Source organism: Lissotriton helveticus, chromosome 2_1 (genome assembly GCF_964261635.1).
Source record: "Lissotriton helveticus chromosome 2_1, aLisHel1.1, whole genome shotgun sequence".
NCBI classification, from domain to species: domain Eukaryota; kingdom Metazoa; phylum Chordata; class Amphibia; order Caudata; family Salamandridae; genus Lissotriton; species Lissotriton helveticus.
The window spans coordinates 938,383,457-938,404,129 of NC_136059.1; the positions used below are offsets into that span (position 1 = coordinate 938,383,457).

The following is a 20,673-nucleotide window of genomic DNA, read 5'->3' on the forward strand; positions in this document are numbered from 1 at the left end:
TGTCAAGTAACCTGACATGAAGTTTGCACCTCTATCAGATACTACCTCTTTAGGAAACCCCACTCTGGAGAAAACTCCAAGTAAGGCCCTGGCCACAACAGGAGCTGTTGTGGTCCTAAGTGGAATTGCCTCTGGGTACCTGGTGGCATGGTCCACCACCACCAGTATGAATCTGTGCCCAGATGCTGCAGGAGGATCCATTGGTCCAACAATGTCAATCCCCACTCTTTCAAAGGGCACCCCCACCACAGGTAATGGTATTAGGGGGGCCTTTGTGGTACCACCTGCTTTGCCACTTGCTTGGCAGGTTACACAGGAGCGACAAAACTCCATTGTATCTTCTGACATGTGAGGCCAGTGAAAGTGACAGACAAGTCTGTCCCATGTTTTGTTCTGGCCTAGGTGTCCTGCTAAGGGAATATCGTGGGCCAAGGTAAGAAGGAAGCCCCTAAATTGCAGAGGTATGGCCAACCTCCTGGTTGTACCAGGCTTGGGGTCTCTACCCTCTGAATAAAGGAGCCCATCATCCCAATAAACCTTATGGGTACCTTGAGCATTCCCAGCAGCCTCAGCAGCAGCCTGCTGTCTGAGGGGTTCAAGAGAAGGACAGGATAACTGAGCCTGCCCCAAGTCTGCCCTAGAAGGTCCCCCTGTCCCCAGAAACTCAACCTGATCAGGTTCAAGCTCTATAGGGACAGTTCCTTCAGGGGTCTCAGAATCATCTTCCTGTGAAGGCTGATCCCCACTTGTAGGCATTTGGGAAGGCACAGCCTTTGCCCTCCTGTTCCTTTTCTTGGGAGGTACTTGGTCCATTGTTCCAGGATCCAAGACCTGAGGTTCAGAGAGGCACTTTTTGGCCTGTGACCTGGTCACAGCAAGGACATGTGATGATATCCCTAACATCTCTGCATGAGTCCTGTACTCAACTTCTGACCATAGAGAACTCTCCAGGTCATTGCCCAACAAACATTCTACTGGGAGATCAGCACTAACCACAACTCTTTTTAGGCCAATTACCCCTCCCCAGGAAAAGTTAACAATTGCCACACTATGTGTAGTAGTGACATTGCTGGCATTGGTCACCAGGTAATTATCACCTGGTATGTACTGTCCAGGGTCCACAAAGCTAGGCGTCACCATAGTGACACTGGCACATGTGTCCCTGTATGCTTGAGCCACTTTTTCATTAATTAAAGGTGTCTGTCTGTACTTGCCCAAATTATTGGGACTGACAGTAGGGGAAAAATCAATCTCCCCATCACAAATCAGAACAGCCTGTGTGGGGATTCTGACTAGGTCAGAATCTCCATCAGTTCCCAAGGTGATACCCACTACCCCCTTAGTCTGTGGTCCAACACTGCCAACTGTACTAGTGGGTGCAGGTGCCTTAGGGGCTGCAGTGTTGGTGGCTCCACCCTTTTTACAATCACTTGTCCAGTGAGTGGTGTTTTTGCAAAAGCTACACCAGGGTTTTCTTTGACCTTCTTTCTTCTTCTTCTTGGAAGTTTGGGACCCACCCTCAGTATTAGTTTGGGGCCCTGTTGAAGACTTCTGGTCTTTAGCTTTCTGCTCCCCACCCTTCTGGTCTGTTTTCTTTTGGTCACCACCCTGGTTCTGGTTCTGGGTCTTTTGCTTAACTCTGGTTCTAACCCATTTGTCTGCCCTCTTTCCCAATTCTTGGGGAGAGGTTAGATCTGAGTCAACCAAATGTTGATGCAACTGCTGGTTCTGACAGTTATTTAAAATCTGTTCTCTCATAAGCAAATTGTACAATCCTTCATAGTCTGTAACCTTACTTCCCAGCAACCAGCCCTCCAGAGCCTTAGTGGCACATTCAACAAATTCAGACCAGTCCTGAGTCTGTGTCTTCTGGGTGTCTCTGAACATTAACCTGTACTGTTCAGTGGTTAAGCCTAACCCATCAATCAGAGCACTCTTCAGGACCAGGTAGTTTCTAGAATCCCCATCACTAACTGTGAGGAGTCTGTCTCGGCCTCTTCCTTCAAAGGAGAGCCACAAGATTGCTGCCCACTGCTCCTGAGGGACCTGCTGTACTTTGCAAGCTCTCTCAAGTGCAGTCATCCACTTGTGGATATCATCCCCAACTTTGTAGGGGGGCACAATCTTACTCAGGTTTCTATTGTCATAGGACCTGTCTTTATCCTTAGGGATAGTGCTGCCACCAGTGGAATCTAATCCACTCTCTCTAGGCTGCCTTGCTCTAGCAAGTTTCTCTTTGGCCAGGGCAACTTCTAATTCTTGTCTCTGGATCCTAAGTTCAGCCTCTCTCATTTTGGCCTCATGTTCCCTTCTCTGAGGGCTAGTGAACTCCCTTCTGGAGTTACCATGAGAACCTCTAGAAACATGGGAAGTATTGGATTCACCTGAGTGATTCCTCCTCCTCCTATGCTCCTGGTTAAGTCCATTTGGGGGTCTGAATGGGTTGGACCCACCTTCAGTCCCAAATAAGCTTAGGTTAGCCTGGTTAAGCCTGCTGACTAACACCTGGCTATCTCTATCATCATCAGACTCACTTTCTTCAACCTCCTCCCCCTCTTCTTCTTCCTCAGGCTGAGTATTCCCAGTGGTCTGGTCTTCCTCATCTATCTGGATGACAGGGGCAGGAGCATCAGGGTTATCATCTTCAGTGGGAGAGCCTCCATCTCCAGTCCCTGAGGTGCCTGGTTTGGAGTTCTTTAGAGCTTCAGACTGGTCTAACAGCTCTCTGAGGTGTCCTGCTGTAGGAGTAGGACCTGTTTTGATTCCTCTCATGGAACACAGTTGCCTCAGTTCCTTAAATGGAAAGATAGCACATTTGGATGGTGCCCTTGGAGGGTCACTCTCAACAGAGGTGGTTCCAGTGGATCCCTCTGCTCCAGACATTGCTCTAGTGTGGTGGATGTGTTGCAATATACCTACACTTGTGTTTTCCTACAAAACCTATCTAGTAGTTGTAGTCAGGGTGTGCTACTCCCTATCCTCTACAACAACTAAGTTCAGTAGAACTTAAATATATCTAGTCTTGTTTTAGTGTACCTATCAGGTACCTGTATGATCTTTCAAATGATATTTTCAAAGATTGTAATGGTAAAACAACAGCAAGCTCAAATCCCAATCCGCTGCTCACCAATGTGAGAAGTTGGCCTGGTATGTGATGCTCACTAGTTCTAGTGATCACCTTGTACCATGCCAAGCAACCCTTATGGTGCAGGTTGTAAAGTCAACCTTATAGACAAGCTATCCTAGGGGTAGCATGGACTAAGCAGTCTTAGGCTAAACTCTGTAAAGGCATGTGAAGCAAGCTGTTTTACCATACACAATCCCTTGAATACCAAATGAAAGGACACCACACAGATATATAGATTTATTTCTACAAATATCCCTGATACTCTTTATGAGCACAGAAGCAAATGCGTTAAAACAAAACACAGTTTAAATACATAAAAGTTGCACAATTATGGATGAGCCCTAGGGGCCACCTAAACCATATACTAAAATAGTGGTATAAGAACCACTATGGGGAAAGTGAAGAGGCCTAGGGCCTGGGGAATCGCTGGAGCTGTTCGGGACTAGCAGTGAAGAAGTCGGGAAAGGCCCGCGGGACTCGGGTGCAGTGCGGAAAGTGCACGCTTTACCAATGCAATGTCAATGGTGCGTAAAAGTTACAAAGTTAGTTATTAAGGAACCTTCCGAGTGACCTAGAAGGATGAAACTTTAGACACAGACACTAGAGGTGTGTACCAGTGTGGAAACACCGGCGGAGCTGAGTTACCTCACCCACAGGAAGCGGGTGCATAGGGTCAAAGTAGTGTCGGGTTTCGTCACGCAGGTCGAAGGTGCTTGGAGCTGAAGATGCTGAAGGCGACTCGATGTGAAGAGTTCCGGTGGATCCAAGAGTGGATCTGAAGAGGTGAAGACCTGAAAGCAGAGGGGACAATGTTCAAAGTCACTAGCCAGTGACTACCATGGAACCAGACTGGAACCAGGCAATGTCGGGTGCAAACAGGTGTCGAGGTGTAGCTTCTCTCTGCAGCCACGTGGACACGAGGGGTCGAAGACGTCCAGGAGTCGGTCACGAGCTGTCCCACGCAGGCTTCTTGCTGTTGGCAGTGTCGGCAACTTGATTGGAGAAAACAGGCCTTGGCTAATGCAAGCCACGCAGGAATCAAAAAAGGCTTGTTACTCGGACCAGCAAGGTCAGAGCAGGTGCTCCTTTTTACAGGAGCTAGGGCAAGTCTGGAGCAACCAGACCCGCAGAGTACATTGAAGGTTCCGTCGCCAAGATGGCCGCTAGCCACATGGCAAGTGGCCGGGATGGCGCATCAAGTGGCACAGTGCAAAAGGGCCCCACGCAGATCGTGGAGATGCTGGGGGGCTGATCTTTGGTGCAAGGGCTGCGCGAGGTTGGGGCTTCTTAAACCCCAAAGCACAGCATCGAGGGTGCCTCAGGTGCTGCGCAGTCAGCTTCTCGGGGGTCTTTCAAGAGGTCCGGTCCCACGTCTCTCGGTGCCTCCACGGGTCCCTTCTTTGCAGGGACTGTGGATCGGGCTGTGAGAAGTCTGGGAGTCTGGGTCTTGTTAGGCTCTGGGCTCAGGCTCCGGCGGGAGGCGGCGGCAAAGCAGACATCGAGTTGCTGGTTGGTGCCTGTATTCACAGGGTGGTCACTCCTTGGCCACAAGGGAGATTCTCTTCCGTCTTCTGTGCAGCAGAATGTCGAAGTCCAGTCTTCTTCTGCATTTCAAGTTGATTCAGGATGATCTGAAGTCTCAGGACACAGCTCCCACTCTTATTCGAATCTGGGGGGCCGGATCACCTACTAGGTCCCTCCTCTGGGTGGAACCAGGAAGGGGGTTGGTTACACCCCCTTTCCTTTGTCCAGTTTCACGTCAGGACTGGGGCTGGAAAGCCCCAGCAGTGGTTTGAACTGGCCTATGCACAGGGACACCTTGTGTGCCCCAGGCATGTCTGATTCTATTCAGCCCTGTCCTACCCAATACACAAAATCCTGTCTGGAGTGGTGCTAGCACCTCCCCAGGCAGGAAACCCTTTGTCCAAGCTGCCTTCGCTGGAAGGACTCCCAGCATCAGGAGGTCAGACTTGTGTCTGTGGTGGCAGCATCCATTTTGGGATTCTAAGGCTCTGTTTAACTTTAACCGGGGTTCAGGCTAGGTACATGTCGTGTCCCTCTAGAAGGGTGGAATGCTACCCCCGTCGCCAGAACTGGTGAGGGGGTAGTATTCCAATTCGTATGACACCTTACTCGACATGTTTTGATAAAGCCAGACCCAAGATAGCATTTAACCGCGAGGTTCATAATGCACTTAAGAGCCCCTGGCAGGCCTTGGAAGCACCTATGCCCTGGGTACCTGGGTACACTGTTACAGGGGCCAATAAGGTGAACCAGTTCCAATTTCGTTATGCACCTAAAGTACATGGGTTTCAATTTAGAGAGAGAACAGCAGACTGTGGGTCTGATTAGCAGGCCCACAGCCACATTAAGTCATAAACCAGTGAAGCAAAAAGCTAAAATTTGGGGTGACCATAGGATAGCAGACCCTACTCTCCTACAACTGGTCTGCCATAATCTACCCCCCTCAAACCACTGCTTTTAGATTTGGGCTGCACTGCACTTGCGGAGATTGCTCGCTTCAGACCCATCGCATATTGGAGAAGGCTCTGGACTACCCAAGAGTTTTTACCATAAGCAAATGCACTAAAATATATAAGAGGAATAGACTCGTCATGTAGAATTAAATGGTTACAGAAGATCAAGTGTACACTGGGTGACATGGGACTTAGCCATTTGTGGGAGGATCCAGAGGGTAGTTCCTTCCCTTCAAAAAACGACTATAAGGTAGCATATTGGAATATGGCTAACCTTAAGCCTTTGTCATTGGTCCAAGATAACTCCCTTACCGGCGTATTCATGGAGCATAAGTATGAAACCAGGTTTGAAGCATATTGGGATTTTATTACTAGACCATGTGACAGGAAACTGTTCCATCAATTTAGAGTAGGCTCCCTCCCTATAAAAACATTTACGACAAAATGGTGTAATGTAATAGATACCAAATGCTGCTCATGTCAACTGTTGGATGAGTCTATTATGAATATACTCTTTGCATGTCTGGCTTATAAGAGCCCTAGAGACAAATGGCTCAAGCCGATTTGTTTAAATCTCGGCACAAGATCATGCAAAACTGCGCTGCCGCATACTGAAAACAGATACAAGTGAGGCCATAGTAATAGCAATGGCGAAGTTCCTGAGTTGGATGTGGGACATTCGAAGGAAAAATCTGAAGATTTTAGCTATTTCTGCTTCCTAATAATCATTAAGTGCTATATATCTTATCTGGGGAGCTTCAGATGCCCACCAATCCTGCATTAATAATTATCTATCATGTTGGTGTTTACAACCACCTGTAATATGGAATACTGCGGGGATTACTTGTATATCACTATCAAAAGATACATTTTTTTTATTCTAAATATTTTTAGCCTATTTAATTTTGTATTCCAAATCTTTTTAAACGTGGTGTTGTCTTTTGAATACTAATTTTAACCTTTTGTATGTATTGCAATGTGTCTTTAATGATTGAGAAATATTGCAATAAAGACTAACTGAACTGAACGGAAGTCGGAATGTGTTTGAAAACACCTAATTAAAAGATGGCCTCAGCAGATGAGTACTCATTTACTGCAACCATAAAAGGTAAACAAAAATTGATAAAAGGAATGGGTTTTACAGGCAAGTGCTATTGGCTTCAATGCCAGTTACACCTTCCATCTAGTTACCACCTGCTTACCACTTCATGGTAATTTGTTAGTGTTAAATGTAGTTTCTTGCAACCATTTGTAAATTGCAAATCTTTGGTACATCACATTTGTGAGTCTCTATTTGCTCATTCCTTTTAAAACATGTCACAAAATTGCAATTTGGTCGGTTCAATATGCAATGTTTGTCACTTTCGCCCCTTTGTACATACCATTACGGTGTTTTTGCTGTTGCAAACCAGTGTGGGATTGATTTGAGATATGCAAGATGTTCATACATCGGGTCCTAACTTTCATATCTTTGCAGCGTTTTTCTGAAAAAGATCTAGGTCTCAATACCCTAAAGCATCCCCTGCCAGCAAGCAGTGATTGTTTTGATTTCTTGAAGTGTGATCAGTTTCTGTGTCAGCACATCATTCACAATTATATTTTGCATGAGTATTAATACTTGACTGGATGTCTTTTGCTTGAACTTTAAAGCAGGTTTTTAGCTTTTCTCATTTAACAAGTCTAAATAATTAGTTCACTGGGTTCCCCTAAATCTGTTTTTCCAACATGCAAGATATCTCTGAAGGGCTGTTGTATTTGATGCTTGTTATCTATTGCATTATATTTATTCCGTTTTTTGAATTTGTGCTTTTTGATTACATTTTAGATGGGAGTCACAATAATGATACTGTATTTGGGAAAACTGAAACGCATAATCAGCTTTCCTGATTTTGATAGAGGAATCCCCAAAAAGGTATGTACCAGTGGTTAATTTGTTGGATGAAATATCTCGGCCTTTACTGTGAGCTAATAGGAACAGGTTTGTTGAAAAAAACATTATCAGTCAGCTTTGGGGAATCAGTCAGATATAAATATTCTAATTTATGAAATATCAAAAAGTTTAAATTCAGTATTAAGCAGTGAGCCCAACAATCTTTGGGATATGTAAAAAGTTTAAAGCATGTTACAGATTATTTGTTTACAAAAACAAATTAAAATTGCACGGACTGCTAGTCTGTGATATAACAAAATGTATGAAACGTTGCTTTATGTCTTAGATTTATTCTCGTTAGATGTTTATCTCTGCAGGGCAATCTGCTTTAGGTGCAACAACACATTTGTGTGAAACTATGTATTTTATTGTGTGTTTATTCTATACAGGTCGTTGCTTCCAAGTACAAAACTAAGCGTGTAGTCTTACCTGTATAGAAACTCCATTTTGACTTGCTTATAATCAACAAATCAATTCCTTTGACTCGTCCCACACAATTATTCAAGGGTCCAATAAGAACAGAATATTTGGTATGGGGTTCTTCTCAAAAAGACTATATTAGGGAAAGTGTGAGAACTGTGCTTTAAATGAAAACTCCTCTAGACCCAATTGCTCAATTACTATTGGAACAATTATGACCAAATTTCACCAATGGAGTTTTACCGTAGTATATTTATTTCACAAAATTATGAAATGTGTTTATTTGTACGATTTCCAAAAAGTAAGCTCTCCATTCAACCGTGATGACATTTGAATATTTAGGTTTCAGGATACAATATTGATGGGTGTATTAAAATCTCCATAGACGTACATTAAACTGGGCCACTTGATAAGTGTTCATTACCAAATACAAGTCAAAGCTCAATGTGTGTGTAGTTTTGGGATATGCAGTTGTGTGGCCTTTAGTTTTGTGTTGTGCATGTCCAACACATGCAGAACCTCTATTTTTGTCCATCCTCTCCTGTCCTATCTTCTCCTGTCTTCCATCTCCATCTATTAGTCTCTTGCTCTTGTTTCTTTATTTCCCCTTAGCTGGTTCAACTATCTTGAAGAGACTGTGTGTAGTTTTTTCGGTTCATAATTCAAATTCCATAAATCTACATATTAGACACTGTAATGCATATAGTAATGCATATAGTATATAGTGAGAAGTGTTCCCATTGCTCCATTCCTTCGAAAGCTTTCTCCTTCTCCTCCTGTTTCTCTCCTTTGAGATCATATATTTCCCCTCCCCTCTCCCGTCTTCCTTATTCTGTCCACCCTTTCTCTTCCTCATCTTCTCTCTCACTCTTTCTTACTGGGGCGGAGGGGACTCAGTTCCATGTACGTATTTACTGACACTGGTCGAGACCTTGTTACTGAAAATTGAGAATTGGACCCATTTTCTAATTGTGGTCTGCCGATCACATACTTATACCATTATTTTAGATTCATATCTGTTTTTTGTGCTCCAGGCTACTTTCTTCTTTTTTTGCTGAGAAGCTATTATTACAATATACTTATTTAGTTTTGATATGAATCTAAATATGCCATGGTTTAGATGGAATCCTTTAGTCTCCAAATTGATATTGTCCCCATTGTCTCCTTACCTTGTTTTCCCTGCTTAGATTGCAATCAGAGAAATTGTGCCCGCCATCTTGATCTACATATACCTGGGCCCTTATTATCAGAATAGAACCACTGAAACACACTGCCTGAGAACATGGTCAAACCTGCAAACATTAGACAACTATATTGGTGGTACTGTTTACATTGTTATATTTGAATATTGAACATAGCTGTACAACTGCACCTGCCTCCTAACCTACAGCACCACATATACACAGTATTCTAATACTGATACCCACTGCAAACTGCACCTCAGTTCTAACCTTTATCCCCCTTTGTTTTTCCAGTACTAGGATCTACAAACAGCTGTAACATTAGACATCAATTTAATTGTATACCCCCCAACCTTGCCCGACAGCACACTTTGCTATTTCTTGACTGAGACATATGTATATTTTCTTCAGTTTCTGATAATCTTAACATGGAGCATCCACTGGTATTTGATTACTGATGGCAACAGCCATGCCAATGAATCTCATTGCCACCTTGAAACACCCACTGATATTCCCTAATTAGAGTAAGCACAGCTATTCAATTGTACATCAGTCCTTACTTCAGCATGCTTTGTTTTCCAAGAATTGTGAACAACAGGGGATAGGTCCATATACACGTGGTGGGGGCTAGACCCTATATTAATAGCAATAAATACACAGTGCCCACACCACAATTATTCAATGACTAGTTTGAAATAAGTAAGAAGCCAATTTAATGTAACTTCCCTTAGACAACCTTACTTTGTGTCCATTATTTGTACTTTTTTAAGTTTTCAGAAACTCATAACAGAAAAAAGGGGGGGGACAATCAATTCTAAGATTTACAAGACTAAATACACTTTGTACATACATTCAATACAAACATTATTTACACAATAGAAAACATTTCTGCATCAAGCATTACAAAAAACATATCATTACATCACAAAAAACGATTATTACGAACAGAACATGAGAAAAACTAAGTTTGAGGGGGGAATATAAGCGAATTTATAGCTTATAGGCAATTGATTACTGGACCAGCCGGTCCTAGTTTTTAAAGAAGATAATTTATTCCACCCCAACAACACTGCACACGCGTTTCAAGACCAGGCGTAAAGTCACTGGTCTTTCATCAGGGCTGTAGAATCTTTGTATCTGAAAGATGCAAAGAAAATGTTTTATTTTACCGATCGTGTGGGTTCCGTATTTACATGCAGTGGCTAAAAAAATGATTCTGAGCTACATACCAATTTGTTTAAAGGAGGACATCGTGATCAAATCTTGTAGGTGGTCCTGTTATTAATAGATATGGAGGCCAGAGGGAGATGCCTGAAAAGATTATATGAGAATGTGTTCAAATATCTATTCGACTCACTTATCTCTCTAATAGTCACAAGCGTGTTTACAGATCAAAGAAAGGGAGGCGTACCTTGTTGTTTGGAAAAAGCCGAGTTTCGGCGGATTCACTTGTGCGGCGCAACCATCAATTTTGCTTCTAAAATGACGATATGAATTTGTGTTACTAGCGGGGCAGTGGAAGGTAAATATATGCCGGTGGGTATAGTCTACCTAACAAAGGAGTCAGCCTACCTTCCTTCGCTCACATGTTCTCAGAGGTGTATATTGCCACGATCACTGTCCTGTATTAAAACGAGACGTGATCTTAGGAATATGTTCCAGCCTGTATTAAAGCAAGCTCAATACCTGGTGAAGCGATTACAAGACATACCTGCTTGTCTGCCACAGCACACCGCGCTTATGGGGTCTACTTTTTCTCAGTGCAAGATGGCCGCTGCACTTCTCTGTTTGTTATATGTACGAGCCCGTGTGAGTGCATTGTGGGACTTGTGGTCGCATTAATTAAGACACTAGAGTATGTGCCAGAGAGGCACACAAAAGAGCGCCACGTTTGCGTCTCATTAATGTTGTGTGTAATTTGGATATCTATATATGCACATTACCTACTTAAAAGGCGCGTAGGTGCACTCCATATTTATTTGAACTGATTTAAGTTTATGACATAGTTTGACTCAAGCAGCCTGAAATGATTTTTGCATTCTAAGCACATCTCACGGCCAAGGACCAGATTTGTTCACGTTTACATGAAATGGATCATAAGTACCACAGTACCAGCCAGGGATGTCGAACCGGTGCCAGTCGGGACATGTGGGTTGAACCCGATTGGTTATATATGCGCTATCTCAGATAGGTTATTAAGGCCAGTCTGTGCGCTATTGAACTTGAGAATGAGGTAAGCCTCTTTCTGTAACAGAACGCGCTCGACGTCATGGCATTTGAACTTAGAGTTCACGGTGTACAATACTGACCATTTGAACTCCTGTTCGTTGTGACCCTTTTCGCGGAAATGCTCCACCATTGGTGCAGACATGACCTGCCTTTTAATGCGGGATCGGTGTTGGCCGATTCTTTGGTTCACTTGCTTGCTAGTTTTTCCTATATAAATTGCCTGGCAGGGACATATTACCATGTAGACAACATTCTTAGTTCTACAATTAGAGAAATCCTTGTGGCTCCACTTTGTGCCGAGGTGGACGAACTCGTCGCCCTCGATTGTGCTGGAACAGGCGACGTAATTACCACACTTGTGGTGGCCTTCAATCGGCTTAAGGTTGACCAATTGGGTTCAACCCACATGTCTCGACTGGCACCGGTTCGACATCATTTCAGGCTGCTTGAGTCAAACTATGTCATAAACTTAAATCAGTTCAAATAAATATGGAGTACACCTACGCGCCTTTTAAGTAGGTAATGCGCATATATAGATATCCAAATTACACACAACATTAATGAGACGCAAACGTGGCGCTCTTTTGTGTGCCTCTCTGGCACATACTCTAGCGTCTTAATTAATGCGACCACAAGTCCCACAATGCACTCACACGGGCTCGTACATATAACAAACAGAGAAGTGCGGCGGCCATCTTGCACTGAGAAAAAGTAGACCCCTTAAGCGCGGTGTGCTGTGGCAGACAAGCAGGTATGTCTTGTAATCGCTTCACCAGGTATTGAGCTTGCTTTAATACAGGCTGGAACATATTCCTAAGATCCCGTCTCGTTTTAATACAGGACAGTGATCGTGGCAATATACACCTCTGAGAACATGTGAGCGAAGGAAGGTAGGCTGACTCCTTTGTTAGGTAGACTATACCCACCGGCATATATTTATCTTCCACTGCCCCGCTAGTAACACAAATTCATATCGTCATTTTAGAAGCAAAATTGATGGTTGCGCCGCACGAGTGAATCCGCCGAAACTCGGCTTTTTCCAAACAACAAGGTACGCCTCCCTTTCTTTGATCTGTAAACACGCTTGTGACTATTAGAGAGATGAGTGAGCCGAATGGATATTTGAACACATTCTCATATAATCTTTTCAGGCATCTCCCTCTGGCCTCCATATTTATTAATAACAGGACCACCTACAAGATTTGATCACAATGTCCTCCTTTAAACAAATTAGTATGTAGCTCAGAATCATTTTTTTAGCCACTGCATGTAAATAAGGAACCCACACGATCGGTAAAATAAAACATTTTCTTTGCATCTTTCAGATACAAAGATTCTGCAGCCCTGATGAAAGACCAGTGACTTTACGCCTGGTCTTGAAACGCGTCGGCAGTGTTGTTGGGATGGAATAAATAATCTTCTTTAAAAACTAGGACCGGCTGGTCCAGTAATCAATTGCCTATAAGCTATAAATTCGCTTATATTCCCCCCTCAAACTTAGTTTTTCTCATGTTCTGTTCGTAATAATCGTTTTTTGTGATGTAATGATATGTTTTTTGTAATGCTTGATGCAGAAATTTTTTTTATTGTGTAAATAATGTTTGTATTAAATGTATGTACAAAGTGTATTTAGTCTTGTAAATCTTAGAATTGATTGTCTCCCCCCCCTTTTTCTGTTATGAGTTTCTGAAAACTTAAAAAAGTACAAATAATGGACACAAAGTAAGGTTGTCTAAGGGAAGTTACATTAAATTGGCTTCTTACTTATTTCAAACTAGTCATTGAATAATTGTGGTGTGGGCACTGTGTGTTTATTGCTTGTTGTTTTCCAAGAATAGCTGGACTAGATTATGAGAAGACTGGATTATTTGGCAAGAGTCTTTAGATCAGTGGAAAAGGAAAGGCAGAGTAGGAGAAACAGAGCATCAGAGAAGTAACAATTCACATTTAGCTGCTAAAAGGTCTAGAAAGGTGGTAGCATTTAGAGAGTACTTGACAACAAATGCTACATTCATGCCAGTCTTCATGGCAGGGGGGTTTCATATTAAGATATGGTATCCTTGTGGGAACTCTTTGTGTAGCAAGAGGGCTGCATCCTTTTCTTGCAGGGTTTCTGTTATTGTATGTATGTATTTATTTTATTCAAGAGCAACAGAGCACATTTCAAAGAACAGAGTATCATGTGCATTAACAGTGGCCATGTGTGACTGCATTCATATTATTTTAACAAATGTCGTTCACAGATGGCTGATGTTGCTGTGCAAACATCCACAGTGGCCATCTTTGAATGCATTTGTAATGTTTCTATGAATCCAGTAAAAAAGACCACTATGAATCCACACAGGTGGCCATCTTTGAATAGGTTTATTAAAATAATACCGACCATTCTTAGGTGTCCGCTGCACATGCACATCACGGGTGACACTCTTGAAATGTTCAAAAACATTTTAAAATGGGCACCCATCAAAAGAACTAAAAGTACAAAAAAAACGTTCGAGAGAGGCTGGGAAGTAATTGAGGAAAGGGGTGGGAAAATATTAAAATCCGCTGAAAGGGGGCAGGGCAAAGGAAGTGATGGACATACATGTTGGAGAAAACTGAAAGAAGATTCAGCACTCCGTAGAGAGACCAAGAAAAAACATGCACTTCCATAGAGTGCTTAAAGTAAAAGAAAAAAGGAGTTCCGTGCATGCAAGCAACGTCAGTCTCTGGAAAGATACAAGTCACTCAATCAGAGCTCTGTCAGACTGAAATGCTTGTTTTTGAGATAAACAAACACATAGGGAGGAAATGCATTGGTTCTAACGGAGACAGCTGAAACAGTCGACAAAGCCATCTAATCATGAAAAAAGAGTTGACCCTAGCCTAGTCTATGTGTATTGGAAACAAAAGTTCTGGTCAAGAAACAGTTAAAACTGTCTGTAGCTGAGACCTAAAAATGAAGGGTAAACAACTCTGAAGAGAAAGTCTAAGCTTCATTATAAATAAATCCATGTGTTTTCAGCTCTGGTTCCTGACTTACTGCAAGCTCTTTGCTTCTCTGATTTGATGAAAGTATATGTGCTGCATTAACAATAATAAACTTAGGAATTAATTTATTATTTCTCTTTATCCCAAGGCCAAAAGAAGTAAAACAAACGTTCTGGTAATGCTCACTTAGATTAATTTTAAAGACAAAAGCAGTCATATTTAAGTTTACTTCATCCAGCAACACTTTCAAACCCAAAATACCAAATATATAGAATCTCTAGAAGCTAAATAACATAAAATAAATTTCAGCAGCACCAACTCAATATATTTAATTTGTCAACCACAGTGTTGAAACACAGCACAGCACTTTGATAAAATAAATAATCCCTTTATTCGGACATATCATTTGAATTTTTTTTGATTATAAAGAGTTAATCTAAAATCTTTTGATATAATGATGTCAATTATCTCAGAAGAAATGTTTTGATATCCAAGCAATCATTGTTCAACTTGAATGGCATCTTCATGAGCTATAGAAAATGTTGTCCATAGATAAAGTAAGAAAATAGGCAGCGACCTATGGAGGGTCATCTCTGTGATCTGAAATCCCTGTAATGCATTTTGAGCTCAAAAGAACCACTCAATTCGCTTACGGAACCCCACCCGCTCCCCTATGCTGAGATCATGATACCCCTGCAACAAAGTCTGGACAATCTGGTCCAAAGTTGAACTACGAGTAATCAGGCGTATTGTGGAGAAATACCTGGATGGACTGGTGTATCAGAATCTGGGACGCGGTTTGAGAATGGCCCGAAGGTGGCAGTAAATCCCGCCGTCTCTAAAGCAGCGGCTGCCCGAAAGCTGCGTGGAGAGGCTTTGGCAGACCCGAGTGCACTGGAGTAGTCTCCGGGGCGCCTTTAGCAAATTCTCTCGCCCAACCCGCCGGCGGTGAGGAGGGGAAGAGGCGGAGTAACTGGAAAGAATCTTCTGCCCAGCCCGTCGGTGGCTGAGCTACTCTTACGAACGAAGGAACCACAGGCTGGAGCAGCAGTAGCAAGCGGCGAGAACGGCAGTGAGAAAGGTGGTGAGAAGCGCGGGCAAAACAAGGAGGTGAGTCTGGTCGTGACCCGGGAGGAGTCTCAGCGTAGCCCAGACGCAGGTATCGTAGAGGACATTACTCTGACTCAAGGACAAGGAAAGGTGGTGGAGGGTGAGGTTCCCCACCGCCCTCTGGAGGATATTGGAGGAAAGGGGAATGCTTCAACGGTAATAGCTGAGAAAAACATTGTATCAGACGTGGTTAATGTTCCATTGCCCCCCCCCCCACCCCCGAACTGTGTTTGGATGCTGTAGAGGCAGTGGGCATAAGTAAAAATGGCAATGATGGCAATGAGGTCATTGATGGCAAATCGGACAAGGGAGGAACGCCACGAGAAGAGGATAATGGAAATGGAGGGCAGCCTTCGACCTCTGTGCCGGAGATCAATAAAGCGACTATGGCAACAGACCTGCTAACGGATAAGAATAGAGCTGAACTGGATAAAGAACCCAGCGACTGTTTCTTTTCTGTTTCAGAGGGGGCAGAGTGGTCAGATGATGCTCTGAGTACATCACCAGGGGCTAGCAGTTTAGATTCGGATTCTGAGGATAGCAACCTAGACCACCCAATAACAGCTAAAAAATCTACCACCAGAACTTCTACTCAAGGCCGGGGGAGGAAGGACTTGAAATGGGACTATTCATCTGCTACCCCGCTATCAGGCCCACTTTCGGGTAAATCCCCGGTGGAAACTAATGTTTCTCCCCCTACATTGGATATAATTCACCAGGCTATCCTCTCTCACAGGGAAGAAATGTGCCAAAATAGCCGTAAAGCGCAGGCGGCAATGAGGAAAATGCAGGGGGTTGTCAGGAAGCTCTATAAGGCCTGTACAAATATAGGGGAGAGGGTGACGAATCTTGAGGAGAGAAGTGTGTCAACTGAAGCAGAAGCAGCAAGCGCTTCAACCCTGGTGGAGGCTCAAGGGACACAAATCAAAGATATTCAGTGGAAGCGGGAGGAATTTGAGAACAGACAAAGGAGGAATAACCTCAGGGTGTGGGTCCAGGAGGGTTTGGAAGGGTGACACCAGGGCATATATAGTTGATCTCTTCAAGGCCGCTTTTCCCAAGCTGTCAGAGTGGAATTGGACAGCAGAATTACAAAGAGCACATCACACCCTTTTTAAATTACGGGCACAAGCAAAAGAGGGTGATAAACCGTGGGCTATATTAGTGTTCCTTGGTAATTTCATCCTGCGGCAAGCAATTTCAGACAAGGCTAGGCCGGAAGCAAAAAGATTAAGCGGAGGGGTTTCATTCTTTGTGCGGCCCGACTTCTGCCATTCAACGGTAGAAAGGCGCTGGAGGCTGAGGCAGCATATGAAACCATTTCAGGAGAAAAATATCCAGATCTATCTTATCAACCTGGCGCAACTCAAGATGATCCATCAGGATAACACGCAGTATTTCTCATCGGAGATAAAAGCAAGAGAATACCTGGACTCTGTGGACAAATAAAGTTAATTTGGTGTAATTAATAGTGAAAAGGGAAAATAATGTCTTTACGGCTGGACATAAAGGGATTTAGGAGTAGGGGAAGGTAGGGGGGACCGTAGGGGGGGAGGCTGTGGAGAAAGGTTGTTACTGTAAAAAAGAGTGGTTCAAGATCTATGATTTTGACAGGAGTAAGGGGGTAATGTAAAATATTTTGGGCTGGGTTTTGAAGGACCCTGGCCGCTAGCACTGCATACATCACATGCACAGACTATGGTCTGAGCGTTTCAATAGGGTGGTGGGAGAGCACGAGGGTAGTGAGGGGGTCGGAGGTGGTGGTGGGTGGGGGGATGGGGTTGGTTAAGGGCTGCACGGCGTAGGGAAGGGAAGAAAAGAAAAAAAGGGAAAAAATACCTGGTACTACCTTATTTTGTTTTGGTTTCAGGCTTTCTGTACAAAACAGTTGAATGGGCCGATTCAAAGGAGATGTGACAATCCAGTAGAGAAAAATGGGGAAGCTTAAGATTTGTACAGTCAAATTGGGGGCCTAAATGACTGGAGGAAGTGGCAACGGCTGGGGCAATTTGTCAGGTCAAATCAGATAGATCTGATATGTTTACAGGAGACCCATTTACCGTGGGCAAAAAACATTTATTAAGCATTAGAGGTTTTGACTTGCTGGCCTGTTCCTCACAGACATCCACTATCAGAGGGTTGGCAATATTGGCTAAATCTGCTATGGAAGGGCCAAAACGCAAATGGAAGATGCCTTAGGGTGGTGGGCTCTGGTGGAACTTGACGTAGGATTTACACTCTGCACAATCTATGGCTCCAACCAGGACAATCTCGAGCTATTTGATTAGCTGGAAGTAGAGCTAACGAACTGGCCGAGACCTATGATAGTGTGGGGAGATCTTAATATCTCTGCTGGCTTTACAAATAATACTGCTGATGTAGGCCGTAAGCCTAGGGTATTTCGAGCACTGAACTCATAAATTAAATTGCATGGGCTGGTAGATGTCTGGGGGAACAAAGAACCTAATAATCCGGGGTTTACGTATTTCTCGTGCCCCTTTAAGAAATTTACTAAGCTGGATTAATTTCAGATCACAACCCAATAATTCTGCAATTTGATATAGACACCCTAAATAAGAGCCACTCAAGATGGACTTTTGAGAGGAAGTTATTATCTGACCACAAATTCGTAGAACATATAAGGAAGTGGGCCCAAGACTACTATGATATGAAGCGTTATAGTGCATCCCGGAATATTGTCTGGGATACATTCAAAACAGCCATGAGAGGAGAAACGATTAGCTTCTCCGCTAGGCTAAAGAAGGAGGCTCGGGAAGAAAATGAGAGATTAGTTGGTCAGCTAGCAGCGGCAGAAGAACAACATATGAGGAATATTGGTCAGGGGAAGGAGGTCTCCGGGAGCCATCAGAAGATCCTTACCATTAAAGCAGAGTGACATAAATGGATAGCCTAGAAATCTGCAGATGAATACCAGACTCACAGGGGCAAGGTTTATGAGACAGGAGAGCAGGCGGGAAAACTTATAGCACTCCGGATTAGGCAGGGAAGCATTAAGAATACAATAACAAATATACGAGAGGGGGGGTCAGAATTATACAGAGCCAGACGATATACTAAAAGTTTTTAAGAACTTTTATCAAAAATGATATAAAGAAGAGATCGGGTCAGATGCTGCTAGCTTGGAGTTTGACGATATAGGCCCACAGCTGGGCATTCAGGACAGAGCAGTGCTTGAGAATGATTTGGTAATAGGGGAAGTGGTTGAAGCACTGCTCAATTTATCAACAGGAAAGGCTGCGGGGCCCAATAGTATCCCGCTCGAAGTCTATAAATGTATTCAGAATGAGGTTGCCCCTATATTGCTGGATTTATTTAATTGCAAAAAACACAGTTGATGGACAGAATGTAGAACAATGTCATACATTCACCCCAGTACAAGGATCTGGGCCTAAATCCATCGTTTTTCTGCACTCCACACCACCCTGGGTTGGACACTGGCTATATGCAAATCAGCTCTGACCCTGTGCCTCATGGGAACAGTCCAGTCCGAACTACCAAGCCATGTCTTTCCCAGACCGGAATCAAGCATCCAAGGACCCGTTTATGGCTATCAGCCTTCATCAGCCTGGATAGCTTGACTCCAGTGGTGTGGAGAGCCTGGGACTCACGTCTGAGCATCCCCAGCCCACTCGGGGTGAAATTGCAAAAAACACAGTTGATGGACAGAATGTAGAACAATGTCATACATTCACCCCAGTACAAGGATCTGGGCCTAAATCCATAATTCTTTTGCACTCCACACCACCCTGGGTTGGACACTGGCTATATGCAAATCAGCTCTGACCCTGTGCCTCATGGGAACAGTCCAGTCCGAACTACCAAGCCATGTCTTTCCCAGACCGGAATCAAGCATCCAAGGACCGGTTTCTGGCTATCAGCCTTCATCAGCCTGGATAGCTTGACTCCAGTGGTGTGGAGAGCCTGGGACTCACGTCTGAGCATCCCCAGCCAACTCGGGGTGAAATTGCAAAAAACACAGTTGATGGACAGAATGTAGAACAATGTCATACATTCACCCCAGTACAAGGATCTGGGCCTAAATCCATCGTTTTTTTGCACTCCACACCACCCTGGGTTGGACACTGGCTATATGCAAATCAGCTCTGACCCTGTGCCTCATGGGAACAGTCCAGTCCGAACTACCAAGCCATGTCTTTCCCATTATTTAATGACATATTGTGGTCTAGTGAAATTCCAGAATCCTGGAAGGAAATTAATATTATTGTGTTTCACAAAAAAGGGAAGCCTAAAGAGAACCCTGGATCTTATCGTCCAATATCCCTCATCAATACGGACACTAAGATCTACACAAAGGTTCTGGCTAAAAGGCTGAGAAGGGTGGCAGCATGGGTTTATCGAGGGACAACAGATCATATTAGGCGGGCCATCACGCTTTTTGATGTGCAGACTGCCACGGGGGACAGAGGGCCATGATCCTTCTAGACGCAGAAAAGGCCTTTGATCGCGTCACATGGAAGTATGTGTGGGGGATATTGGAATGAAGAGGCTTCGGCCTCAAAATAATGAGAGCTATTAAGGTCATGTACTCTGACCCTAAGGCTAGAATTCAGCTAATGGGAGGTAGTTCAGAATTTTTTTTTTCTCTAGCGGGACGCGACAGGGATGTCCCTGTTCACCAATTCTTTTTGCCCTGTATATAGATCTGCTTGTACGGAGAATACTAGGATGCAATGATATTAAGCCTATAGTTAGTAATGGGTTTGAGACCAAGCTCTTGGCCTACGCTGATGACTTGGCCATAATCACCTTGGCACCAGACAAGGCTATGACAGCTATTACGGAGATTGCGAGTGAATTTGGACGATGCTCGGGGTACCTCTTCAATGAAAGTAAGACCCAGATAATATGTACTAATAATATTATGAGGTATGATGTAAGATATTCTGAATCAGCAGTCTATTTAGGGGTCAGGACAAGCTCAGTGACAGATACAATTATAAAAGATCATTTTACCCCGCTGTTAACATCAATTGCAGCAGATCTAAAAAGAGTAGATGCTTTACATCTATCCATATTAGGGAGTGCCAATGTACTTAAAATGACCATGCTCCCCAAATATTGTATCTTTTTCGCTCTATCCCGTATTTGATCGATGAGGGCTTGATGAGACCAATAGAGGCAGTATTTATGAACTTTACTTGGCAGTATGGTAAAATCAGGCGCTCCATTCAATATTTGTCCCTTCCA

The 20,673-nt window shown here is 43.6% G+C and overlaps 1 protein-coding gene across 1 annotated transcript in view; it reads left to right on the plus strand.

Annotated features, from left to right (window-relative positions):
- SLC35D2 (solute carrier family 35 member D2) overlaps window positions 1-20,673 on the plus strand; it is a 389,027-nt gene that overhangs the window by 151,200 nt on the left and 217,154 nt on the right. Inside the window, exon 3 of the mRNA XM_078675686.1 lies at window positions 7,430-7,516. Coding sequence (XP_078531812.1) covers window positions 7,430-7,516 — 87 coding nt within the window. The remainder of the gene's footprint in view (window positions 1-7,429; window positions 7,517-20,673) is intronic.